The sequence below is a fragment of the Oryx dammah genome, unplaced genomic scaffold, assembly GCF_014754425.2.
Source record: "Oryx dammah isolate SB20612 unplaced genomic scaffold, SCBI_Odam_1.1 HiC_scaffold_3, whole genome shotgun sequence".
NCBI classification, from domain to species: Eukaryota; Metazoa; Chordata; class Mammalia; order Artiodactyla; family Bovidae; genus Oryx; species Oryx dammah.
In genome coordinates, this window is record NW_024070187.1 from 44,588,696 (window position 1) to 44,616,694 (window position 27,999).

Genomic DNA, 27,999 nt, shown 5'->3' on the forward strand with positions numbered 1-27,999 from the left:
CTTCCCTATATATACCAGAGCGCCGGGCTCCACCTGGGTGCCTGCTCCGGTTCATTACCTGCGTAGAGAGCGCCAGTGAGTACCGCCGCTGGGGTCTGGGCGCTTCTTCCTCTCTCCTGCCTCTTGAAAGAAACTTAATTCACTTTTAATTTACTTAATTCTTTTAGATCTCCCTCGATCCTGATCTCAAGGAACTTGGCTGTCTTTGGGCTGCAGAAGAGGGGAAAAAGTCACTTTCTCCACACTTTCAGATTTTTCTTTTTCTTCTTAATGTCATTACTGTTGCTGTTATTTCAACTCCAGTGACTACGCTACTAGTGGTGGCATACTTGGGGATCCTGAAATTAAAGATGTGGGGGGATTCCTGCCACATAGGAATCAGGACAGCTAGGCTGTCTCTTTTTGGTCACTAACTAGGAATCAGGACAACTAGGCTGTCTCTTTTTGGTCACTAACTAGCTGTGTGATCTGAGGCAGGTCCCTGTGAGCCCCAAGGCCTCAGTTTCCCCCGCCCTCTTTCCAAGAAGGGAAACAAAAAAGTCTGTCTTTTCTGCGAAAATTCCAGGTTTGGGTGGCTGTCCAGTGATGCAGTGCCTCCCGCAGTGTGACTTCTACACGCTGCTGTTCTAGTTTGCAGAGTTATTTATCCAAAGTGGCTGCAAGACACAGTCCTGGGTCTGCTAGTCCCATCAGCGCAGGCAGCATCAGCAAAGGGCCCAGCCTTACACTTGTCTTGGGAGAACGGAGCCCCCAGTTTTCCAGTGTTTTTGGAGATAGAGGTACCAGGGTAGGGGGCTAGGGAGATGTGGGCAACGTGCAGTTGTGTTAGGGAGATCAAACATCTCCAGATCAGGAAGAGGGAGGCATGTGGAGTGGAGTTAATTCAGTCTTCAGCTTCTCTGGTAGCTGGCACTGAGGTTGAGTGTCTCTCCTATTCCCTTAAGAAGAGGCAGCTTTCTCAAACTTGACCTCATGGAGGCAGCTTGTGGATTTCATCATTTAGAATCCTTTCTTCCTCTCTATTTGGGTTCATCATGAGATCTGGGTTAACTCTGCTTGCTCCAGCCCTGTTGGACTTTTTCTTCTCCACACCACTCTCCTCCTGGGCTGGAACCCTCTAATCTGTTCTGCATTGGCTATTCTTAAAAAAAGGTGTGCCTCATGGCAGTGACCGTTGTTTCAGATTGTTGAGCATGTTTGAATCTCTAGCCCCTGCCAGCCAGTTAGCTGATAATGATCTCTATTTTTGTAACTTTGGGAACTGGCGGCTAGAAGTGCATGCTTTGTTTAGACTCAGTGTTAAACTGCCCCCACCAAAATCCACCCTAAGTCAACTCAACAATTTCATTGAAACAAGTTCCCGGTTTTGGGAGGATGGACGGTTTTGGGAGGATAGACGGTTTTGGGAGGATGGACGTCTGGTTTATTGCTGTTAGACACTAAGTGGGCATATGTACTGCTTGAATTCACTTTAATGAAGACAATAGCTTCTCAGGATCAGTGATTTGGAATAAACTTAATTCTTAGCCACCTTCCACCCTGCCTTTGTCCTGCCCTCCCCCCAGCTCCACCCTGGGAACAGAAAGGCAGTGTCAGCAGGGAGTAATCAGGACATCCCAGTGGAATTAATTCTAGTGAATTTAAAGATGCAAAAGTGTGTGGAAAGAAGGTGGCAAAAAAATGACAATGCATTTTAAGATGTTTATCTTTTATAAATTAGCTCTTTTAACGCCCCCCATACAATGCAAAAATAATATGGTTATAAGTTAATTATAGGATTTATTTTAAAATAAATTGGAAGTGCAGATGAAGGCAAGTGTGGTTTGGTTAAAAGGGTCTTAGTTTAAAGTGATAATGTAAATGTCTTTTAAAAATCCTGTTAGTTCATGCCTTCAAAAGTCTAAAAGCCATTCATCGAGATAAAACCGAGCTGCTTTGTCTCTCACACCTTCCTCCCCCATTCTGTCCTCCAGGGATTATCTTTGTGATGTTTAGAGGAAGTTGAAGGAAAGTAACCACCATCCTCGGGAATTTTTGAATTCTTGGTCATTCTTTCAAAGTATAGGAAAATGTATCTCAAGCATATTGAGACCACTGGAGTCAAAATACTCAAGTTTGAATTGTCTCTACAGGCTTGGTGTGACTTAAAGTGATTTAATTCTTTGTGTCTCAGTTTCCTTTCCTGTAGAATGGGGGATAGCATTAATACTAAGGTAAAAAGTGTTAGTCGCTCAGTTGTGTCCGACTTTTTGTGATCCCATGGACTATAGCCCACCAGGCTCCTCTGTCCATGAAATTCTCCAGGCAAGAATACTGGAGTGGGTTGCCATTTCCTTTCCAGGGGATCTTCCCGACCCAGGGATCGAGCCTAGGTCTCCTACATTGCAGGCAGATTCTTTACTGTCTGAGCCACCTCAAGCAAGTTGACAGGAATGCATCAAGTGCTTGTGAGACTAAATAGATTAATTTGTTAACAGGGTTTACTGCAGGGCCTGGCACAAAACCCTCTGGAAATATTTGGCTGGCAGACCCTGTCCGGCATGCTGGGGAATGGGGTCATCCCCCCTGTGCTTGCGGAGGTCACAACCCGGTGGGAAAACACCCGTGTGTCTCGGTCTCTGAGCAGGACGATGTCCCTTGCCCCCTTCCTCCTCTCCCCACTTCTTCAGATGGCCTTAAGCTACTGCTGTTCTGAGCGGAGGTGGCCCCAGAGCAGGTCCTGGTTGGAGAGGCTCAAACAATGCAAAGCGTAGGGGCTGGGTGACTGCCAGGTGCCTTACATTTCCACACTGCCCAGGTCTGAGAAGGGCTGAGCAATTTATGTTGTTGTTTTTTTTCCCCTTGGCCCTCAAGAGTTCCTCTTGGCATCGTATACACATGTGGATGCAGGAAGTTGAGCCAAAAGAGTTATCAATACAGCCGGCTCAATTGTAGAGAGGAGCCCAGGGTCGGGGAAAGGGAGCAGATGTGTAGTCAGGGTCACTAATCTTGTGCCTGGGCAATAAAAAACATTTTTCTGAGTATTAGCACCAAATTGCCAAAAGGGATGACTTAATCCTTCTCTGCTTCTGGCAGGTAGTAGGAGAGCACAGCCTTGGGCGAAGGCGGGAGAGGGAACAGCTGAATCAGAGGGAGGGGGATGGGAGAAAGCCTTTGGAGGGGACCACAAGCTCTAAGGGGCCCTCTGACTGCCTAAGCGCCTCCCAGGGGAATCGGGCACTAGTGTCTGCCACACCCCTGGGAGCAGTGGCCTCAGATTCAGTCTGCATCTTCCGTCAGGATCATTCAGTGCCTACTGTCCTGTTCAGCTGAGCCTCCTAAAGTTTGGACATAAACACCAGATCCAGGCCCTTAGTATGCCTGAGCCTTGTGGGGAGTCAGCAGCCTACCCTTAGAGTATGTTGACTGGCATTTCCAGCTGTCTGAATGACTAGGTAAGCCTGACCCCTGCAGGGGTGTCAGTCAGCTAGCTATCCCAGATGCCTTCAGAGCCCCACTGAGCCTGGACCCGAGGTAGGTGCCTTACTGCTCTGATGGGGCCTGGAGGATATCTAACTCCTTCCTCCATCTCAACACTTGGTGGGGTTCTGTGGAAATGCCATCTAGCTTTGGAACCAGCAGTCCTGGCTTCAAATTAGATTCTGTCCTTGGGCTTCCCAGGTGGCGTTAGTGGTAAAGTACCTGCCTGCCAATGCAGGAGACGCAGGTTTGATCCCTGGGTGAGGAAGATCCTCTGGAGGAGGGCACGGCAACCCACTCCAGTATTCGTGCCTGGAGGATCCCAAGGACAGAAGAGCCTGGCGTGCTACAGTCCACGGGGTCGCAAAGAGCTGGACACGACTGAAGCAACTTAGCATGATCCTTGGGTAGCCGTGAGACTTTCTCAATTTCTCTGTGCCTCAGTTTCTTTGTAAACTGGAAAGAAGACCTCCTTATCCTAAGATTTAATGAGGTCACAAATCATATAGAACACTCCTGCATCACAAAACAAGCATTAGATCCTTTTTTCTTACGTACTTCGAATTCAATGGCCACACAAATATTTACCGGGATTCACTCAGCTGTGCACCGAGATGAACTTATGGGCTGGGGCAAAGTGGAGTTGAGTCTATTTGTTGTTTGTGACGCAGTTCATTTCACAAAGTGCTGAGTGTTTACTCTGCCAGGCACTCTGTTCGGGGCCTCAACTACACTCATTAATCAGTTAGTCTAATAACAGCTATTTAGGGAGGGAGACACATTGTCCCTAATTTTTGAAAAGATGAAACTGAGGCTCAGAGTCTCACACAGTAAGTGGCAGGGCTCTGCAGAGCCAGCCCTCCCCTGCCGCATGAGTTCTCTTTCCGGGTGGTGTGCCAGGCACTGTGATAGCAGCAGGCTGAACAGCTCTCTAGTCTCAGGGCTAATCATGGTGTGTTTGCTCCAAGTCCCCCTTTACTCGGAATCTGCAGGGTCAGCCTGCTCAGGGCGCTGAGGCTTTGGTGACTGGGAAGGCCATGGGAGTAGGGACTCTGCAGCCACACTGCCAAATGCAATGGGTGGGTACCTGGTGGCCTGCATTTCCCCACTTTCTAGGTGCTGAGAAGAATATCTTGAGCTGTGGGGTGGGGAGGACAGGGAGGGGCTGTCCAGCTGCTTCAGCATGCTCTGGGCTGGGTCAGATGGCTCCTGGCTGCCTGCCCCTCCGGGGGCAGTGCTTCGATATGTGGACCTGCGCATTCTCTTCTTTCCTGCAAGTGACTAGCACCGTGAACACCCAGTGAGTGATGGTGGAGTAGATGAATGTACTGGACAGTGAAGTACAGTGGTCCCCAGGTGTCTGCTGGGTTAGGTTCCAGGACTTACCACAGATCCTGAGATCTGCAGAGTCCCGTGTATAAAATAGTGTAATTACATATAGCCAATGCGGTCCTCCCATATACTTTAAATCATCTCTAGATAGATTATTTATAATACCTAACAGTGTAAATGCTATGTAAATAATTGTAAATACAATGTAAATGCTATGGAAATAGTTGCCTGTGTGCTGCATATTCAGCTTTTGCTTTTGGGAACTAACTGGAATAATTTTTTCCTCTGAATGTTTGCCATCCATGGTTGGTTGAAACTGAAGATGCAGTAGCCAAGGACAAGGAGGACTACTGAACTGGATGTAGGAAAATGATTGTTTCATCAGGAATGTGTCTGGAAAGGGGATTTGGGCGTGGGACAGATGGCTGAACTTAGAGTAAGGGAAGCAAGATTTCTAGGAAAGAAGAGTAGAGACTTCCACTAGAATGTTGCCTTTGCTTCTGGGTGATGCTGATTAATAGGAAATGAGGGCCCAGAGAGGAATGAAGCCATTCCAGAAGAGGAATGAAGGCCTCACACAGAGGAGGTATTCAAGGCACTCTAGTTTGTTGAATCCCTTGCGGCCATATGCTAATCTCCCTTCTGTCCAGTTCAGTGGAAATGAGTGTCTGCCCATTCCATTGCTTTTATTATTGTGAATTACTTGTATTTCAGACCATGGAAGTGTCTGGTTCTGAATTTGCTACTTTGTATGCCCCTTAAAAGAAAATGATTCTGATTAGTCAGAAATCCAGTTACTGGGAATAGTTTAAATAATACCTACTGCTGATGAGAATTTCCCAAGCTGGGCTGCTATGACAATCCAGATTGTAGCTTCTTGAGACAGCTGCTCCATCCAGCAGATCTTGGCCAAACAGGCTTGCATATGGTGATGAGGAGCAAGCACTTATCATAAGATTCAGGCATGATTTGTTTCCTAGTCATGATCAGTGTGGATCTAAGGTGTTCCTTCAGTAAACCCTGGATGTTGACTTCTCCATTCACAGATGTACAGTACCTACTATGTGTGGTCTGCTGAGCTCTGGGAGAAAAACGTGTAACAAGGTTCCAGCTCTCCAAAGCTTTAATTCTAGTTGAGAAGGCAGTGTAAATGTGCACAAGAGAAGAACAGCTCTAGAGTGAATTCAGATTATAAGAGAAAGAGAGGCGATAGAATTACCAAATTTCCCTTCAAAATGCCTCTATATACATTGTGCATTCTATACTATAATATGGCCATGCTTGTTTTAGTATGATCATTGATAATCACACAAGTTTACAATATGTTGGCACCGTTCTGAGGGCTTGGTCACACACTTGATCATCACAATAATCCTTCATAGGGTTAATCAAATATACATCATTTAGCAGTAATAGTGTAAGTCACTTAGCATTCCCTTGCCCCTTTATGTGTGTAAAAGTAGTGCTCTGTGAAGATATGTCTATGTCCCAACCAAGGATATGTTTGATCAGAGCCCCAACCTCCCTGACAGGGAGAGCTGTGTTTAAAAACTGGCTCCATCACTCACCTATTGGGTGACTTTGAACAAGTTGCTTGGATGCCTTGGACTCACAGATTTTTCCCGTTTGCAAATGTCAATGTTCATGATGAAATGTGTACCTTGGCTCAGTGGTAAAGAATCCGCCTGCAAAGCAGGTGACCCAGACGATCCCTGGATCGGGAAGATCCCCTGGAGGAGGGCATGGCAACCCGTTCTGGTATTCTTGCCTGGAGAATCCCATGGACAGAGGAGACTGGTGGGTACAATCCATAGGATCGCAGAGTCGGACACGACTGAAGCAGCTGAGCACAGCACGTTCATGACTCCTTTTTTGCCTAAAGATTTTAGTGACATATGTGTCAAGCACCAGCATAGCACCTGGCACCTCTTTGTCACTCTTTGAAATGGGAGTTGTTATTATCAGAAATCAAGTAAAGATATCACAGCGGTGTGTGATAGTGGTGAGTGCCAGATGAGTCACATGGGTAGGACACACCCTTAGAGAAGGACAAGACTGGAGAGGCCTGGGGAACTCAGGCACAGGAGGGAGAGAGAGGGCTTGGGTTGAGCCTAAACAGGTGGAGAGAAAGATGGGGGGAAGGTCTTCCATTTGCCGGCGGGGGATGCCTGAGCAGAAGCAGAGAAGAGGGTTCAGGGTCCCAGTTTTAGGCTAGTGTGACCAAGGCCAGGGATCATTTGGGGAGCTGCTGCTGCTGCTAAGTCGCTTCAGTCGTGTCCAAGTCAGTGCGACCCCCATAGACAACAGCCCACCAGGCTCCCCCGTCCCTGGGATTCTCCAGGCAAGAACACTGGAGTGGGTTGCCAGTTCCTTCTCCAATGCATGAAAGTGAAAAGTGAAAGTGAAATTGCTCAGTTGTGTCCTACTCTTAGTGACCCCATGGACTGCAGCCCACCAGGTTCCTCCATCCATGGGATTTTCAAGGCAAGAGTACTGGAGTGGGGTGCCATTGCCTTCTCCAATTTGGGGAGCAGTAAGCCATAAAGAGATGAGTGCCCAGGATCACAGCTGTATGTTGGGAAAGTTAAGCTGTAGAGAGAGGCTGGGGCCCAAATCAGTTCAACAGGCTGCTGTGTCCCTCTAGGCAGGAGATACAGAGGCTCAGCATGGGGAGGTGGCCCCAAGGAACCAGACACCAGGAACCAAGTTGCTCCCAGGTAAAATGCACAGTCCTGGTGCTGGCTGGGTTTGGGAGCTGTCAGAGCTGACTTGGAGATTCTCGGCTGATGATGGCAGGAGTCATATAAACAGCAAAGTTCCACCAAGGGGAACTTTGAGAATAATGGGGAAATGAGTTGGACTTAAGTTAAGGTGATGTCTAAGTGCTGCTGCTAAGTCACTTCAGTCGTGTCTGACTCTGTGCAACCCCATGGAGTCAGCCCACCAGGCTCTGCCATCCCTGGGATTCTCCTGGCAAGAACACTGGAGTGGGTTGCCATTTCCTTCTCCAATGCATGAAAGTGAAAAGTGAAAGTGAAGTCACTCAGTCGTGTCCGACTCTTTGCGACCCCATGGAGCTCCTCCGTCCATGGTATTTTCCAGGCAAGAGTACTGGAGTGGAGTGCCATCGCCTTCTCCGGATGTCTAAGTGCTGACACACGTAAATGGCCCATGAACAGTGTAGATAGATGGTTTGGATGCAGGCTAAGTGCTTTTGTACAAATATCTGGGGTGGGAGATGCTTGGAGACTGTGGGAGACTCACTTCCTCCCTGGAATCTTTTTTAATTTATTTATTTTTGGCCGTGTTGGGTCTCTGTTGCTGCTTGGGCTTTTTTCCAGTTGTGGCGAGCTGGCGTTACTCTCTAGTTGTGGTGTGCAGGCTTCCCATTGCAGGGGCTTCTCTTGCTGTGGAGCATGGGTTCTAGGTGCCCAGACTTCAGCAGCTGTGGCTCCCAGGCTCTAGAGCACAGGCTCAGTAGTTGTGGCACACAGGCTTCGTTGCTCTGAGGCATGTGGGATCTTCCTGGACCAGGGATTGAACTCAGTCTCTCGCACTGGCAGGTGGATTCTTTACCCCTGAGCCACCAGAGAAGGCCCCCTCCCTGGATTCTACGTGCAGTAAGTGGGATGCCGACTTCCACTAGAGCATGGAAGCATCTTTTTTTTCCATTTGTCTAGATTTGGGCTTTTAATCAGATAGATATCACTTTTGATGCTATTAATGCATAACTCACTCCTTCCAGGAGAGTTCCAGGTCATACAGTCATTGAGATGCAAGCATGTGGACTCTGGAGTCAGAGAAACTCTCAATCATGCCTGTGACCTTGGGCCAAGTGACTTCATCTGTCTGGTGCTTTGGTTTTCTCATCTATAAAATGGGAAAAACATGAACCCCTTGCAGAGTTGATAAGAGGAGTTAAGAGGATCAATTTATTGGACAGATTACTGTACAGAAATTAACTCATTGAAGCTGCCTAGTAACCCAGTGGTTTATAAACATAAACCACATTCCAATGTATGGGAAACAGAGGCACAGAGCAGTCGAGTGACTTGCCCAAAGTCGCAGTGTATCTGGGGCAGAGCTGGGGTTTGGTTCTAAACCTCTGTGCTGTATAATACCTAGCCTAGAGCCAGCCCTGTATTTTCTTTTTAACCTCAGAGTCATTTCAAACCCACATTTCAGATGTAGCAGCCTTGAGCTGACGTTGAAGTTCTCCCAGATCAGCCTTGGTCTCTCCTCCCCAGCCACCCAGCTTCACTCACTTCCCCTGCCCAGGCCCAGCCTTGTAGCTGCCTCTCAGAACACCCCGGATGGTGCCCCATCAGCAGGCCTGGAGAGCAGTGGGCTTTGCCCCACCTAGCGTGGTCAGCTGTACTGCAGGAGACTGGATGGAAACTCACCTGGGTTCAAGGCTCTGCCATGTGGGACCTTAGGCAAGTCACAAGTCTCCGTGTACCTGAGTTTTTCTTTTTCTTTTTTTTAATTGGATATAATTGCTTTTGGGGCTTCCCTGATGGCTTAGTAGTAGAATCTGCCTGCCAGTGCAAGAGATTCAGGAGATATGAGTTCGATCCCTGGGTTGAGAAGATCCCTGGAGGAGGAAATGGCAACTGACTCCTGGAAAATTCCATCGACAGAGGAGCCTGGCAGGCTACAGTCCATGGGGCCACAAAGCAGCGGCCACGACTGAGCAGAAATGCACGTGCAATTCTTCTACCGTGTTGCGCTAGTTTCCGCTGTACAACAAGTGAATCAGCTATTTGTACACATATGTCCCCTCCGTCTTGGACCTCCTTCCCCACCCCATCCCAACCCTCTAGGTCACCACAGAGCACTGAGCTGAGCTCCCTGTGCTATAAAGCCGGTTCTTCATCTTGGGATGCCATATAATGGCAGAATAATAACAACACTTCTCCAAATGGGCGGTGATGAGGTTGAGCACAGCTATGGCTCTTGCTGGCTAGGCAGGTCCCAGCATCCTGTTCAGAAAGCACGTGAAGCCTAGGTGCCAGGCCCAGTGCTGGGTGCTTATGAAGCTGAAATGAAAGACCTGGTCTGTGCTTTCCTGGAAGCCAGTGACTGCAGGATGTTGGCTTTGATCACAGGAGTATGTGCCATGATCTACAGTCACACAGGGAAAGTTCCTTGGCCCAAACAAATGCATGAAATCCTCTCATGATGGGCATTCACAGAATCAGCTTCTTTTAACTCCTGGCTTTATTGGTATGAGTGACAGTAACCATACAAGTGCTCCTGAATCACCTAACTTCTGTGAGTTTGGGGATGGGATCTAAAACATTTTCCTGAGGTTGTATTTAGTTTGCTTTGCTGGTTCTTTATAATGGCCTGCTCTTTGCTGCATGGATGTACCATAGTTAATACAGTAGTTTTCCGGTTTTTATTTTTGGCCCTGTAAATAAGAGTGCATTTTGGTTTGCATCACGTTCATCCATCAGTCAATGTTTACTGGGCCTCGTCAGCATCCCAGGCAGAGCTCTAGACCTTGAGATGCAGTTCTGAGCAAGACAAAGGCCCCTTTTTTGGTAGAGCTTACCTTCTGACAAGCAGAAATGATTTCTGTTGAAGAAAAACGGTAAAGAAAACAGACCCAGGTTCTGGGAAACCCTCTCCAAAGAGGTAATCAGAGCAAGGCAGTACTTTTGATTTTCTGAGAAAAAAAAAAAAAAAACTGTCCCTAGATTTTTTATTTCTACAGGTGAAATTATTGGGTCAGAAATGTATGAAATATGTATAGGGTTTAGACATTTGCCAGCTTCTTTCCAGAACTTTGGCAGTGCTCATTTCACTGGGTTGTCTCCAGAATGGTACATTATACTTAAATTTTTATTTTTTGCTAATTTGATAGTTGAAACTTACCTCACTGGTTTGCATATCTTGGGTCATTAATGAGGCCAAACTCTTACTTTGTAATAAGTGTTTGAGCCACTTGTACTTCCTCTTCTGTGAACTGTTTATTCCAGTCCTTTGGGTTGCGTTGTCTGAAGTGTGTCACAGCGTGTAGGGAGCCAGGTTTCCTCTCCATGGAGCTGAGAAAGGCTTTATTAAGAAAATGGGTTGTGAGGAAGTCTCTATCAGAGGCTGCGAAGAATGTGATTCTGACAAAGGGTTGTTAATCCAGGCAGCATTGCCTAGTAATCATTGCTACTATTTACCAGGCACTTTCTGGACATAACCATTCATCTCATAACCCTACAAAGCAGGAAGCATTGTCCCCATTTTATAGATGGCTCAGAGGCCTAAAGGGACTCTCCTAGACATAAGCCCACTGATAAGGGGCACCTGTGGGCTTTGAACCAGGTCTAATATATCATGCTTCTCAGAGGACCCAGCGGCAGGTAAAGCAGGTAGAGTGTGTACAAGCATTGACACAGACCATAAGTCCACGAGGTGAGGTCTGTTACAGGTGAGCTTGTCCTTTCATGGGAAGCAGACGGGGAGCCCATTGGATGATCGTGAGGGCTTAGTGGTACCACGAGTTGATGAAGATCAATAGGTTCGTGTTCCCTTTCTGACTAAAGGAGAGAGTCGTGACAGACCAAGGCAGAGCAACCGAAGGAGGCTCGGCTGGTGTACAGAGTTGAGGCTAGGATGGAGACATAGAAAACAGTGGTTTGGTTTAGTGACAGCCTGGGTGAGCGAGGGAGGGAGGCCTCCAGAGGCATGAAATACGGTGCTTAAGGGTCCACACTTAGGACGTACAAGCATGAATCTTTGCAACCACTGTCTCTTCTTGTGGAAACTGAGTGGGCTTCCTTTCAGTGGCTACTTCTTTAAGCTGTTTTCCTATCACAGACCATGGCTCCTTGGCCTGAGTTGGAAAATGCCCAGCCTACCTCGGAGAAACACACTGTAAAGGCCGATGGTGAGCAGTCTGCCAAGCCTGAGAAAGGCAAGGAGACTGAAAAAGGTAAGTGCCCCTCTCCAGCCCTGGGCTGGCCCCCTTGGGAAGGCCCCAGGAGACCCAGGCTTGGTTCCTCGTTCCTCATGGCCTTCTCTGCTTGTTTGGGCAGATGACACGGGCACCCCTATCACCAAGATAGAACTTGTGCCGTCTCACTCCACTGCGGCACTGATCGAGGAGCCCACCGAGGTGGAAGACCCCTGGGACCTGCCCGAGCTTAAGGACACGGGGATCAAGTGGTCAGGTAAATGAGGGCAGATGAGGCAGGTGGGAGGGGACTGCCCGCTGGCAAGAGACTGAGATCACTATCTTTACAGTGTCACCTTGGTGTCATCGTTTCCCTTCCATTGTTCAAGCAAAGGTCCTGGCTTTAAGAGCCGAGCCTCCTGTGATGACTGGGAGATCTTTTATCCTTTCATTCATTCATTCAACAAATGAACCGAGGTTACAACCAGACCAGACCCTGTGCAGCTCCCTGTGTGCTGACCCAGGTCCCAGGCACTGCCCAGTGCCGTGGATGCAGCAGGAAATAGATGAGGCCCCGTCTCTGAGACCCCTGGGGGTTGGGGAAGAGGGGTCCCCAGACCTCAGTGTGGGCATCAGAGAGAGATTACAGAAAGTAGTCTACATAGACAAAACAGCGGGGATGCAAGCAGATGGCGCACTTCTGTTCCAGACAGTAAGGTCAGTCTGCAGGTCAGGTAGAAGGAGAGGAGAGCTGGGAGGGAGGATGTGAGAACCACTTTAAAAGTGAGTGGAGAAAGCGACAGCCCAGGATGTAGCCTTCCAGGACATACGAGGGCTCAGACCCTCCCTAGATGGAGGCTGTGATTGCTACCTTGCAGCCACTTTGTTGAAAATATTCTGTGTGGTTCTGAAGGTGCTTAGAAAAACCTTTATCTCTGATCTCTCACTTAGCAGGGAGCCAAGTCTCTTAAGTGGCTCATCAGTGACACTTGCTCTTGCCCGTGTGTGCCCCAGACCTCACCAACCCCCTCCTCCCAAGAGCCCAATCCTTTAGACATTTCACCACAGGTTTCAACTGAACAGACTCCAGTGGTAATTAATTTGAAAACTAGAGCCAGCCATGAATGCATCCCATTGCTAGGTCTTGCTAGATTTAAGACTATAGCTGCCTGGCTAGGAGGAGAGTTGGGGGAGTTCTGAGCTCATCGTCAAACTTCTCAGTGTTTCAGCCATGCCTTTTCCTCTCCTCCAGAGAGAGACACCAAAGGGAAGATTCTCTGCGTCTTCCAAGGGATTGGGAAATTTATTTTACTTCTGGTGTTTCTCTACTTCTTCGTGTGCTCCTTGGATGTCCTGAGCAGTGCCTTCCAGTTGGTTGGAGGTATGGATGGAAGAAATCAAAGTCCGGGGTGGTGGTGGTGATTTTGGTGAATTTATTTCAGAAAGCCATAGCTCAGCAAGCCCTATGCAGTTGCAGTCTACCCGAGTGTTCTAGAAATGGAAGTCGCCTGAGATGATCTGAAGTCATGCCCCCATTTTACAGAAGAGAAAACCAATGGCCACGAGAGGGTTATGAGAGGCTGGCTGAAGTGGCTTAGGCCAGGCCAGAGCCAATGCCAAGGGCAAGCCGTCAGCTCCTTGTGTTTGTCTGTGATCCCCGGACAGGAAGCTGTTTGACCTAAAGGCTTATGTGAGGGTTTCTGGCTGTCTTGGGGCCTCCCCACTGGAGGGGACTATTGACTAAGAGTGTTCTTAGGCTAAAGCAACTACTAAAAATCAAAGTTGGTCCTTTGCTGGAGAAGGACAGGGGTCCCTCAGGGGATCTGGTTTCACTGCTGTTGCCTAAACACCTCCCAGGACTGAGCATGGAAATGAGGGGTGAGGGGATCCAGAAGTGAAATCACTGTGTGCTTGGTCACCTGCCTATCCCTGATGAGCAACAGTAGTATGAGCCAGCCCTTTATGTGCCTACTGACATAGGGGCATCGTCTTAAACATTCCTTCCCAAAGTCCTTCCTACCTACGGAGGAATGGGCCAAGGCTCTAGAAGGTTTTCACCCAGCACTGAGTTTCACCGCCTGTAATTGGCATAGTGGGATTCAAACTGAGATCTGGTGACATGGAAGACCATAGGTTTCTGTGTCCCTTGATTCTGTTCTTGAGAACTCATCTTTGTGGTCTAGGAGAACTGCGGAAGTGTGAGGGACAGACTGACTTGTGAATGCCACTCTGGTCTGCCCCTATCCCACGCAGCATCAGCAAGGGGCCTTGCTGTCTCTCAGACAAGGCATCCCACTCCCCACCCTCAGTCTTTTAAGCATTAATTGGGGGGATGGATTGATGGTCTCAGAGCACACTCAAGTGGTGCTCTTAGTGTTCAGTTATGGACTGGGGCTAGGGGCTTGAATCGAAGGGGTTGGATAGAGAAGAATGAGAAGATCTACGTGGATAAATCTTGTGAGTTGGGAATACATCCCTGACCAGAACAAGGCCATCAGGAGAGGCACTGGCATTCATCAGATGAAGTACAGAGCTGAGGCCAGGTTCGCGATCAAAGACGACTAGAGGAGGGCTTGCTGGTGAAAGTGGTTGAAGTAGATAGGAGGGTGCAGGGTGAAGGGACAAGAGGAACAGGGGTGGGTGGGGTTAGAGCAGCACTGGGGAGAAGTCTGAAGAAGCAAGATGCCTGAGATACCACCAGCAAGTCTGCAGGCTGGTGGCTACAGCCACCGGCCAGTAACTTGAGGCTGGTCACTCAGCGCCCACCTAACGTCCATCACATGGTGATGGGTTTGTTTTTCAGGGAAGGTAGCTGGGAAATTCTTCAGCAACAACTCCATCATGTCCAACCCCTTGGCGGGGATGGTGATTGGGGTGCTGGTGACAGTCCTGGTGCAGAGTTCCAGCACCTCCACGTCCATCGTCGTTAGTATGGTGTCCTCCTCACGTGAGTCTAGGCACCTGTGAGCCCAGACACATTTCAGGCATTTCCCTGCTCAGCTGGGGAGGCTGGGATTTACTCTGAATGTGTCCAGGCTTGTTGCCATTACCTTCATAACTTGTCCAATTATGATATTCTCTGCTTAGACTGTGGGCAGCCTCCTATTTCCTTTCCCAGGCAGGGCTGAGCCTTATAATTGGCCCCAACACTTGAAGACTCAGTTCCGAATTCTCTAGAACTGTGTTGTCTAGTCTAGTAGCCACTAGCTACATGTGGCTGTTTCATTTAACCTTAAATTCAGCTGCTCAGCTGCAAGACCTGTATTTCAAAGGATCATATGTGGTTAATGGCTGCCATATTGAACCACATAAATTTAGAACATGTCCATCATTGCTCTCAGGGCTAAGAATAAAACCTCATGTAATCACATCACATGTTGGCCTTGAGGCATCTGAGCTTGGGAACCTGACTTACAAACTTGAACCTACTCAGCGTTTGCCCTGGCTATGTTGAGACAGAGCCTCTGAGGGGAGCCAGTTTGAATTGATTAATTTTCAACCCAAACCAGTATTTTTATCTAAAATTTAGTAGAACAACTTTTCTAGGACCAAATTAGAAAAATATTCTTTACTTCTGTAAAGTATTTTTATACTTTTATAATTTTTTTATACTTAATACTTTTATAACATACTTTTATATGTACTTTTATACTTTTATACATTAGAATGTATGGCAATGTATTAATTTTGTGAGAAAAAGATATTACCATAAATTTTCCATAATAAATACACAAGTCCTTATACATTGTTTCCTAGTCTCCTTTAAGCTACCCTGCCATCTGGAATGGGGGGACAGAGGGACTTAGAATGGAACTTTTAAACAGGAGGGCTTTGTGGAGTCTCTGAATTCCCTGCAATTAAGTGTTGAAATTTTTTATTTTAATCTTCTTTGGCATATGTGCCTATTTCTATAGTGAGATGCCCAAGTTTTTTTCAGATTCACAGTGAGGTACAGACCCTAAAGAGATTAAGACCTGGTGCTTTAGGGGATTACCAGCCTGAATGAGGTCAGTTTGCCTTAGGCCACATCAGGAACGCAGCCAATATGCCTTCCTCACCTTGGCTAACTTGCTGACTTACTCTTTTCCACCCTCCAGTGGTGCCCGTGAATGCTGCCATTCCCATTATCATGGGGGCCAACATTGGGACTTCAATTACCAACACCATCGTGGCGCTCATGCAGGCAGGGGACCGGAAAGAGTTCAGAAGGTAGGAAGCTTGGAGCCAGCCTTGGCCACCACCAGGCCCATATAGGGGTGGCCGAGGTTTCCTAACTGTCATTGACAAGAGAGCATGTTTGTTATCCCTGGACCTCTACAGTGGAGCAGGGCTGGAGGCTGGGATCACATACTTATCAGATGGCAACTCAGCTCCCTGATTTGCAGAGCTTGGATAACAGAATCTATCAACCTCCATGTTGCCTAAAGAAATTAACACAATCATATAGATAAATACTTAGCAAGGTGCCTGGCACCTAGTCAGGGCTGCCTGAATACAAGTTTTAGAAGCTTGACCTGTGGCATAGTTAAAACAAGGCCAGTTGGAATAGCATTTACTATCTCACTTGGAAATAATTATAACTTCCTAAAGCTTCCATTAAACACAATTTCCCAGCCTCTCTTCTGACTGGTTATGGGGTTTTTCCAGAGCTTGTTACAATAGTGAGACGGTCCCCATCCAACAAAGCCAAAAACACCTATTTAAAAAGGTACAGTGCACCCCCAATGATCAGAGCTATATTATTTAGAATTGCCAGGATATGGAAGCAACCTAAGTGTCCATCAACAGACGAATGAAAGACGTGATCCATCTACACACACACACACACACACACACACACACGCATATACATACAATGGAATACTACTCAGCCACAAAAAAGAACAGACTTTTGTCATTTGAAGCAATATGGATGAACTTGGAGGGCATTATGCTAAGTGAAATAAGTCATACAGGGAAAGACAAGAATTGCATAATATCACTGATATGTATAATCTAAAAAATACAACAAACTAATGAATAAAAGAAGCAAACTCACAGATATGAGAAGAAACTAGTGGTTACCATTCAGGAGACGAAATGGGGATGAGTAAGATAGGAGTAGGGAAATAAGAGGTACAAACTATTAGGTATAAAATACGCTACAGGACATACAGCCAATATTTTCTAATAACCATAAATGAATAAAACCTTTTAAAATTGTGAGTCACTGTATTGAACACCTGTGACTTATATAATATTGTACACCAACTATCCTGCAGCTGTCACATCAGACAGATGACATTAAACAGGCTGGTGGGGGTGGTCAGCAAACACCATCCCTCGTCCACGGGTACTCTGGCAGGCGCCGGATGCCCTCAGCCGTTCAGTTTCTGTCAACCATAGCTGAACTCCTGGTCCGTGATAAAATGTTCTGAGATCTAAATTATAATATGTATCACCCAGGGTGTTTGCTAATTTGATCTTAAGAAACTGAGTAGACGTTTCTATGTACTATTTTATTAATATAGAAGCACAAAGAGGTTAAGTAACTTCGCTGAGGAGCATAGCTGGGACCAATCCAGGTTTTCTTATTGGAAATTCTGGGTTCCTTTCACTCTTACACTAATTTTTACCTCTGGATATATAAAGATGAAAGTGCATACACATAGAATATAATTGATCTAGTTCATCCCCCTCTGAGATATTTAAATAGATTGCTTTCAATAACATTTTTGAAGATGTGTATTATTCTTTTCTGGTCATTTTTTCCTGGATAGATTCCTGAAACAACAACAACTATATCAAACACCTATAAGGCTTTTTTAACAGTTTTCCAAACTACAAAGAAATATTTGTAACACTTTGAGTCAGCAGTGTATGAAAATGTCTTAAATCACCCTCTCCAAGAAGCATAAGTAAAAATTTGTACTTGCAAACAAATTGCAAATTTCTAAAGGAAGACTGTGTTCAGTATGCATGATTCAGAAGTAGTTTTGATGAAGTTTTTTCAAACAGCCACTTGCTAAGTTAATAACTGCAGCCAAAATAACCTCTATTGATAGTTCCCTTTCCCCTACACAGAGCAAACTGTCTACTGTCTAATCTGGTGGGAAATGTTCTGCCAGGCAGTAGGAGACGAGATTCCTGGACCCAGCACTGCTGCAGTGATCTTCAGTTCCTCTGTTTGCTGGTCCTCAATTTCTTCATCTGATGAATGGCGGTGGGGCGGGGGGAGGGTAGTATTAATACCACTCACTTTGGGGATTGCTGTAAGAAGAAGAGTGAGATTGTATACCTATATGCATATAGGTAGGTGACACCTGGCAGATAATACGAGTGATGACCTGCCTAGATGGTACCCAGCCACTGATCTGTCTTGGGGTGGGGTTCTCCTCCTGCAGGGCCTTTGCAGGGGCCACCGTCCATGACTTCTTCAACTGGCTCTCCGTGCTGGTGCTCTTGCCTCTGGAGGCTGCCACCGGTTACCTGGAGCGCCTGACCAACTTAGTAGTGGAGAGCTTCCACTTCAAGAATGGAGAGGAAGCCCCAGAACTTCTGAAAGTTATCACAGATCCCTTCACAAAGCTCATTATCCAGGTAACCTGGCTTTCTGCAGAGAGATAAATGGGATGGAAGAGATGGATGAGGGTCTGTAATCACTGCCCTTTAGCTGCCTCTGAAAATAACCAAGGGAGGCAGAACTTCAGGAACACCAGATGGGATGGAGTTCTTGTTGTTCAGTTGCTCAGTCGTGTCAGACTTTTTGTGACCCCACGGACTGCAGTACACCAGGCTCCCCTGTCCTTCACCATCTCCTGGAGTTTTCTCAAATTCATGTTTGTTGAGTTGGTGATGTTATCTAACCATCTCATCCTCTGCCATCCCCTTCTCCTGGAGTAATTGGCATTTATTATCTCTGTGACTTCAGCACACGTGTATCATCTTTATTAGCGTGGGAGTGGTGGGTGGTAGTGAGTGCTTCTCGAGACTCAAGGACTGTCCACTGGACATTCCCACCTCTGACTTCGGCACCCCTGGCCTCACTGATTAAAGTCACATCCTACTTACAGCCAGAAAGGACGAGTTTACTGCCTTTCCTCCCATCTTATTCCTCTGCTCACTAGGGTGTGTCCACACTGTTGAAGTAAATGAAAGAAGGCTTTGTAGATGTTGCTTTGGGGAGAAGGGGCCAGCTTGGACCTTGCTCGTTTACTCTTACCTTCATTTTTTTCCTCTTATTTGATTATCCAATGAATATTTTACTGCATGCTTCCTAGATACAGGTCCATTGTTCATACCAGTCCTTCATTTATTGAGCACCCACTGACATCAAGGTGCTATGCTCTGCCCTGAGAGTGCAGATAGGGTGAGTCCCACCACTCCAGTGGTGAGTCTCACCGCTGCAATCTGGTTCATGTCCTCAGAGCCCCTCTTAACAGCTTAACATCTGTCCCACATCAGTTTTGACAATGGGCTGACTCTCTTCTGTCCATTGCTTTCCTCAGCTGGATAAAAGTATTCTCAACCAAATTGCAATGAATGATGAGTCGGTCCAAAACAAAAGTATGATCAAGATTTGGTGCAAAACTTTTACCAACGTGGTAAGTTTCTAAGAGTATTGCTGGCTGGGTTAGCTCTTTTGTTTGTACTGGATAAAGCAAGATCTTGCCTTCAGATTGGGCATATAAAAGGTCAGGAGAAAGAAAAATTGAGGATTCCTGAAAAGTCAAAACTAGCCAGTGAGAATCCTCAAGTCGCTGATTTCTAGATGGAAAAACATGCTGTAGGACAGACAGGACGAGCCCACATCATGGACATGTTATTCCTGGCTAATTATGTGCATGTCTCCTGGCTTATCTCTGGCTGCCACCTTGCTTCCATTTATAGAGGGACTTGTGAAAGCAGTACCCCACACTTAAGGTGTCTCCCCTGATGCCCCGAATTTCCCTCCGTTCCCCACCAGAAGTGAGGGTTGTAGACGATGCATAGTATTTCTCATGTTTGCCACCCAGACTGAGAGAAATGTCACCGTCCCCTCGCCTGAGAACTGCACCTCCCCTTCTCTCTGTTGGACGGATGGTTTGTACACCTGGACCATCAAGAACGTGACCTACAAGGAGAATATTGCCAAGTGTGAGTGGAACTCACAGAGCATCAGCCATTGGGACAGGCTGTCTGGGGTGATGATGGTTATTTCCTATCTGTCTGGAGCCCCAGTAAGTGAAGGAAAGAAGGGCAGTGAGATTCACTGAACACCAATCCTACACGGGACAATGAGCTGTGAGCTTTCATGGCAGAAAAAACTAAGGCTTGGGGACCGGGGGGCAGGCTCAAGGTCCCCCTGTAAAGGGAAGAGCTAGGACCTGAAACTAAGTTCTTCTGGCTGTTCCAGACCAATTCAGAACTCATCAACAGATTCCAGAGCACTCCCTCCATGGGCTTTGGTATCTGGCAGTAACTGTAGGGAGATGATAGCCTGACAGAACAGCTACCATCACCCTTGAGTCAGGAGTCCCTCTTGTACAGTAGGGCCCATTTGAGGCACTGGGGCTATAGCACTGAACAAAGCAGTGAGCTTGCTGCTCCGGTTTGAGCACTGATGCTCCAATTCCTTAAGAAGCTGTACTGTTGCCTCTGGACTCTTATGGCCCTGATGCTAGTTCTTCTAATTATTTACTCCTGATGTGCCCATTTGCATATCTCTGCCTCTCCTCCTCTCCATGCATCCCCACATTAACTCTGAGCCGTATACCTTACTACTCCAGTCGTGGTTTACCTCACAGAATTGTGTGAATGTATCACCTCTTGTATTGTCGCCGTTGTACATCCATTAAAATAACCATGTTTTTTCTGGAATCATCATGGGGACACACAGGGATTTTAAAAAGAAAAAAACACAAGCAGTTTTATCATTAACAATTGCTCCCACTCTGACTTGCCCTTCCTGCCCCAACTTGCTCCTTGAATACTTGTAGGTATCCTCGTTATCATGAGTAAAACACGGAATGGGATTTAGAGGCAGAAGAATGAAGTTGGAGGCCTGAGTCTGCCCCTGGATTTTACTACATCTTCACCCTCATGAGATCCCATGGGCCTAAACATAACCTCAGGGTTTTACTTAGCTGCAAGGGAGGCTTGAAAGAGTGGTCTTTATTCTGGGCTGCCCTGTGTCAAGCTGACAACCAAGATTCTGTTACTTTGAGACAGAAGGATGTTGGGGAATAAATAACAATCTGTGGCCGCCAGGGGCTCCATGCCCTCCTAACAAGGGCTGTCTGGTGGTCTCTCCAGGCCGGCACATCTTCGTGAATTTCAACCTCTCAGATGCTATTGTTGGCATCATCCTACTGGTAACCTCCCTGCTGATCCTCTGTACCTGCCTGATCCTAATCGTCAAGCTCCTGGGCTCTGTGCTCAGGGGGCAGGTGGCTGCTGTCATCAAGAAGACAATCAACACTGGTAAGCTTGCCGCCTCTCATTCCAGACCTTCTAGGGGTGGCGTCACTGTGCCCCTCCCCCATAGGGGAGCTCCTGTTGATTCTCTCCTAGCAACAGCCTCTACATGGAGTTTCTGTCTTGGCTCTGAGAAGCTGTGAAAGTTACAATGCCACTTGCCTTCGAAATCCTCCTTAGTGTTTCGAGTGGAGCCTGGGGAGTGCTTGTTTGCAAGGTCTTGAGAAAGAGCCAGCTTAAGTTCAAATTACTGTGAGTTAGGCCTTCCTTCCCACCAGGTTCCCTGTTTGCCCAGGACTTTACTGAGTCCGTCAGGATCCCTTAGGTAATAAAGGGTACCAGAAGTCCACTGTGACCCTTATTTCCCTTCAGCTCTTAGGAAGAAAATGTGGTTCTGGATAAATACATCAGCATTTTGAAACAGCCAGTGAGACTCTATTGCTGAGAATGGCATCCTGGCCCATGAAAGCATACCCCATGAACTCTGCCTGTGAAATGGGGCTGAGGATGTCTACCTCCCAAGGTTGTCATGAGGGTGAACTGAGTGACTCTTCTCTGGGTGCTTGTTGGCTATGCGGGGCATGGTCCTGGACTGGTGGTGCCAAGAACAGGGTCTGTGGGGCTTCCAAGCTGCTTCACATCCTCAGTGCTCCTTTAAGTGGAGGGTATGAAGCACTGGGAGACCAAGACAGGAGGAAAGCTAGAGTCTGAGTGCTCAGAGTGCTTTGTTGTTATTTGGCTGACATCTTAGTGTGGCTCAGAGGGTAAAGTGTCCGCCTGCAATTCGGAGACCTGAGTTTGATCCCTGGGTTGGGAAGATCCCCTGGAGAAGGAAATGGCAACCCACTCCAGTACTCTTGCCTGGAGAATCACACGGACAGAGGAGCCTGGTAGGCTACAGTCCGTGGGGTCGCAAAGAGTCGGACATGACTGAGCAACTTCACTTAGTCTAACCACTGTAACAAATTCTCATAGACTGGATGGTTTAAACAACAGCAATTTATTTCACATAGTCTTGGAGACTGGGAGGCTCAAGGTCAGGGCGCCAGCACAGTTGGGTTCTGGTGAGGACCCACTTCCTGTTTTATAGCTGGCTGCCTTTTCACCATGTCCTCACGTGGACAAGCTCTCCCTTCTATAAGGGCACTAATCCACTCTTGAGGACTCCAATCTCACGACCTAGTCATCTCTCAAAGGCCTCACTTCCTAATACAATCACATTAGGGGTTAGGGTTTCAACACATGGATTTGGGGTGGGGGAAATGACAAACATTGCATGCATAACAGATGGGTTCAGCATTCAGAACTCCAGTGAATATGTGTTTTTGTCTTGGCAACACATCCTTGCTTCCACTGTTCGAATATGCAAAAGGTGAAAGAATGCTAAAAAATCCAATTTGCAGCTTCAGACTTCTGTGTGGGTATGGAGAGGAGTTTACACAACTCAAACCTCTGGCCCAGTTTTGCTGCCTGGGTCCTAGGGAGACGCCAGCTGGGCCTCCCAACCCACGCCTCCTCCAGAAGGATTGTGATGCATCTCTTATCCTCTGTCTTCCAGATTTCCCTTACCCCTTTGGCTGGGTGACTGGCTACCTGGCCATCCTTGTGGGGGCAGGCATGACCTTCATCGTTCAGAGCAGCTCTGTGTTCACGTCTGCTATGACCCCACTGATCGGTGAGTTTCTCCCCTGGGTCTCCCTCTGTCTGCTGTTACCATCTCCTGCCATCCTCTGGGGCTGATGCCACGGGCTTTGTATTTTCATCCCCCCAGGTATCGGTGTGATATCTGTTCAAAGAGCATATCCGCTAACGCTAGGTGCCAACATTGGCACCACCACCACTGCCATCTTAGCCGCCTTAGCCAGCCCAGGCAATACTTTGAAAAGCTCACTCCAGGTAAGGAAATGCTCCATGGGACAGGGGTTCTGGGTGGGATCCAAACCCATCCATGGTCTTGTAAGCATATGGTTTCCAAACAAGAAACCAAGTCAAGCTTTTCTCTGTTGTGTTCAAAATTGTGTTGTGGAGATGCCTCAGGGAGACAGATTTGAGAACAACCAAAGGCACCTGCTCCCTAGAGTGGTAGTCAGACTCCCATCACCAGAGGTTGTTTAAACAAAGGTGAGGTGGCTGTTTTGCTGGAGGAGGAAAGGGTATTCCAGAAACATAGATACCACTTCCTGTCTCCTTGCCCTCCTCTTGGCAAACTCTGCCTGGACAATGGGAGGTCACTTGTGTCCTGAGCCTGGCATTGAGAAGAATCAGGGGGATCTGACTTGCCTGGATCAGCTAGGTGACCTTGGGCAAGATGACCTTTGATGTCTGAATCACTGTCCCCCATTTACACACCCAGTGTCCTTGGACAGGTGGCCTAACCTTTGAGCATCAATTCCCTCATCTGAAAAATGGGAACCATAATCTCTAGCTCAGTAGGATTATTTTAAAGATCTGATGAGGCTCTGTCTAAAGCCATGCTGTTGATAGAAGTATAGAATGAGTATGGAATATGTGAATCACTCATGAAATCTGAAACTTTTAGGACTGTAGTTTTAAAAGTCAAAAAGGAACAGGGAGATTAATGTTAATAATGTGTTTGATTGAACCATTATCATTTCAACATGTAATTAATATTAAACATGATGAGATTTTATATTCCTTTATTAAAAATTAATTTATTAATCCATTTATTAATTTGCTTTTGGCTGCACTGGGTCTTTGTTACTGCACATGGGCTTTGTCTAGTTGCAGTGAGTGGGAGCTATCTTTGTTGCCTTGAGTGGGCTTCTCATTGTGGTAGCTTCCCTTGTTGTGGAAGTGCAGCCTCAGTAATTGTTGTGCACAAGCTTGCTTAGTTGCTCCATAGCATGTGGAATCTTCCTGGACCAGGGATCGAACCCATGTCCTTGGCATTGGCTAGTGGATTCTTAACCACTGGACTACCAGAAAAGTCATTTACAATTGTTTTGGACTAAGTCTTGGAAATCCAGCGAGTATTTTACACTTATGCCACATCTCAGTGGATAATGACTAATGCATCGGATAAGGCTGGTTCAAAGCCCCTATCATCATGCACGGTTCCTGGTGGAACATATAGGAAAGGACAAAGTGTATGGCCTCTGGAGCCAGGCTACCTGGGTTTGAATCCCATCTCCCATCTGTGTGATTTGAGGAAAATAGCTTAACCTCATAGTGCCTCAATTTCTCAAAGTTCAGTTAGATTTTGCCTAATGGAAACTTCAGGCCCTGAAAACTAAACTGTGATTCAGGTGGTCACTTCCCTTGCCTTCCCTTCTCCCCACCTCACCCGCTTCCCCACCCCCCCAACCCCGCTATGAAGGTGAGGAAGACCCATGACTCCACTTCTAGATGTCGCCCTCTTCTCTCCGTGAGGCAGACCCATTCACCTCTCCAACCCCTTGCTTTTCAGATTGCCCTGTGCCACTTTTTCTTCAACATCTCAGGCATCATCCTGTGGTACCCAATCCCGTTCACTCGCCTGCCTATCCGCCTGGCCAAAGGGCTGGGCAACATCTCAGCTAAGTACCGCTGGTTCGCCATCGTCTACTTGGTCATTTTCTTCTTCCTGATCCCTCTGGCGGTGTTTGGCCTCTCCCTGCTTGGCTGGCCAGTGCTGGTGGGCGTGGCGTCGCCCATCGTCCTTGTGATCTTACTGGTGGTGGTCCTCAAGATCCTGCAGTCCTACTGCCCTGGCTCCTTGCCCCGGAAGCTCCGAAGCTGGGACTTCCTGCCCTTGTGGATGCGCTCCCTGGAGCCCTGGGACAAGCTCATCACCTCCCTCACCAGCTGCTTCCAGGGGCGCTGCTGCTGCTGCTGCCGCGTCTGCTGCCGCATCTGCTGTGGGCTGTGTGGCTGCTCCAAGTGCTGCCGTTGCAGCAAGTGCTGCGAAGACCTGGAGGAGGAGAAGGACGAGCCGGTCAAGTCCCCTGAGGCATTCGATAACTTGGCCATGGACAAAGAGGTCCAGGAGGGGGTCACTAAGTCTGAAGTGGATGCCTCAGGCACCAAAATCGTTTCCAGCATCACAGCCTTGTAGGTAGGGGCTGCCTGGAGACGGGAGGAGGGCCCCATAGTCCACACGCTCTCGCTCCCTCTTGGTTCTTCCTCCATTTCAGGGGAATTCCTTCCCCATTGAGAAATGACATCCATCCCAGCTCTCATTCCCTTGGCCCAGTGTATCAAGCCCACACAGTAGTTCCATCCCAGCCCCACGCTCCCTGGGCCTTCGAGGCTCGGGAAGGCACAAAGCAACACTGAAAGAGAATTAGTGAAACCTGGCCGGAGAGATGATCACAATTGCACCAGCACACAGCTGGGTTGGTCAATAGGGCTTTTTACCCCCTGACCATCCTCTTCCAAAGGAAAAGCCCCAAGGGAGGAATTTAAGGAAGGTTCTCAGAGGTGCATATTCATGTACACTTTTCTTTATTATGATCCAGCTCAGGCATCTCTCTCTTATCAAAGACCTGCTTCAACGAAGAGCAGCTGCTCCCATACAGTCCAAAGGCAGCCCAATTCACAGGAAATGGTGTAATTGTCTGGGTCTTGGAGAAGACCATCGGTGTGGCCTTTTCCCCTTCTTAGTGCTCCTCACATCCCCTGGCAGGGTTTTCTTAAAAGAGCAGTCCTGTCCCTGAGCTGGCAGGTGGAGGATGAGTGCTGGGAATTGGGGAACATTTGAGGGAGATGGTTCATCTCTGCCACAAGAGCCTTGGGTGCTTTTTAACCCAGCTAACCCAGCATATGTTCTGGCTAAAGCCTACTGCTGATAAAAATCACCCCTGCTGAGTCTTCTGGAGTAAGATATGCCGGCCGGTTCTGAGTCCCCTCCATTCTGCTCCCCTGAATCATAAAGCACCTGAGCATAGGACAGCTCTACAGCTCTCTCTCTGCCCCTTGGCTCCTTGTACAAAATGACTATCTGGGTCAGCTTCCGCCCATACTTGCACCCACCCCTCCTTCCCTCAAAGCCAGAACCTCTTTCCAGACATTGTCGCATAGTCCCATCCATAAATGAACTTTGCTCATCTGCCGTCTCTCCACGTCTGCAAAGCTTCAAATTTTTCAGTGAGGGTAGAAACCAGGGCATGGCTGGACTGCCCACAGAACCATGACCATCAAGCGGCAGTGGGGTGCGTGCATGTCTGTGGATCCAAGAAGTGTGCTCTTTCTTGGCCCAGATGCCTTCTTGTGCCTTTGAGAGCCCCCATTGTATTATTATTTACAGCTCTTGCCATTGCTTCTTACCCTCAACAAACCTAGTTCTCCCTGGAGAGTGAGTGAGCTTCAATCAAGCCTGGGAAAGGGGATCAATGCAGCTGTGCTCTCAGACCCTATCCTTCCCCATTCTAGCTTCTCAATCACTTTAGCAGGTTGGGATACCAAACTGAGCCTTCCCCTGACCTTCCCTGTGTAGATACAGATTCCCAAACAGAGCCATTTATACTCTATTTATACTCCTGCAACTGTACAGCATTTTTTGTAAGTTATATAGTAAGTAGTACTGTGATTTGTGTTATGTAGCGCTCTCATTTGGAAACCAGGCCAGGTTCTACTAAGAAAGACCACCTTTGTATATTTTGTAATACTGCCTTTTAAACGTGCTTCCACAGCCACACCCACACCACACACCTCTCCAAATATGTAAATATGTAAGTTAAATCTGGGCAGGGCTGTGGTCCTCTTTGTACTCTGATTTTAAAAAATTGGATCCTTGTACCTGCGTTGATTGTATCTTTTTTTTAAAACTGGTTGTGGGAAGTGAGAGAAATAAAAAGATAAAATCCCAAAGGAGCGAGTTGTTTTCAATCATAGGGAAATAAGGACCTCCTAGATCTATTTACAAAAAATTTGAGGTCTTTCCCTCATTTAATGTCACTACTCAACAACAGCACCAGCTACGTAATTTGTGGAAAAAATGCCATAAGAGGTACTAAAAATATCAAGTTTTCCTCTTGACCATGGTCCCTCTTTTTGACTTAAAAAAAACTACTGTTTAATGCTAAGTTGACATTTTAAAATTATTGGTGTGAATTTTATGGTTCCTCTTTATATTGTGATGCCAGCTTTAAACGCAAGCAGGGCTTCCCTGGTGGCTCATATGGTAAAGAATCCATCTGCAGTGCAGGAGACCCAGGTTCGATTCTTGGGTTGAGAAGATCCCCTGGAGAAAGGAATGGCAACCCACTCCAGCATTCTTGCCTGGAAAATTCCATGGACACACCATGGAGTCACAAAGAGTTGGACACAACTGAGCGACTTTCACTTCACTTCACTGCAAATACAAGCAAGAACTTTTTAACTCAAATGCAGTATTCCTAGAAGTACACAATTCGTGTTTATTAGCTCGGACGTGTATTTTACGTCCACCAGAACAGCAGGGACACCGCACAGAATTCACTCAATTGTTTTCATTTCTCTTTGTCACATTCTGCTGACGTTCCCTACCTTACTGATGACTAAGGAGGCAATGAGAGGGAGAACTCGAGGTTACCCTTTCCTTCTGTGTCAGCATTTTCAGCCTTGAGTGGATGGCTAACACAGGAAAGTAACAGTGGTGAGGAAAGAGATGATATGGCTTCTTAGTTATTTCTTGTGTTGTGTTTGGACAAAGCTCTGGTTTGAATGGGAAGCATGGCCTCTTGGGGGCCCTTGCTTGATCAGTTATAGATGTAGCACATCTATACTTTGAGTCTTGCTGTACTCCCACTTGTGATCTGCTGGAGTTTTGTACTCATGCTAAGTTGATTTAGTCGTGACCGATTCTTTGTGGGGCCCTATGGACTGAGGCCACCAGGCTTCTCTGTCCGTGGGATTCTCCATGGCATTGCAGGTGGATTCTTTACTATCTGACCCACCAGGGC

General features: G+C 47.3%; 1 protein-coding gene across 3 annotated transcripts; it reads left to right on the plus strand.

Moving 5' to 3' along the window:
- SLC34A2 (solute carrier family 34 member 2) lies at positions 1 to 26,891 on the plus strand. 3 transcript variants are annotated; one of them, XM_040237968.1, is made up of 13 exons: positions 1 to 75; positions 11,608 to 11,722; positions 11,826 to 11,960; positions 12,936 to 13,064; positions 14,487 to 14,630; positions 15,781 to 15,892; positions 18,067 to 18,262; positions 19,171 to 19,266; positions 19,678 to 19,798; positions 20,957 to 21,124; positions 22,677 to 22,793; positions 22,890 to 23,014; positions 24,546 to 26,891. In XM_040237968.1, exons 2-13 carry the CDS (start codon positions 11,611 to 11,613, stop codon positions 25,170 to 25,172), a joined length of 2,082 nt encoding a protein of 693 aa, XP_040093902.1. In that variant the 5' UTR covers positions 1 to 75; positions 11,608 to 11,610; the 3' UTR covers positions 25,173 to 26,891. The 3 variants fall into 3 exon arrangements, with proteins under 3 accessions (XP_040093902.1, XP_040093904.1, XP_040093903.1); XM_040237970.1 differs by having other exon boundaries at positions 11,608 to 11,704; XM_040237969.1 differs by lacking the exon at positions 1 to 75 and adding an exon at positions 111 to 229.
- The last annotated feature ends 1,108 nt before the right edge of the window (positions 26,892 to 27,999 follow it).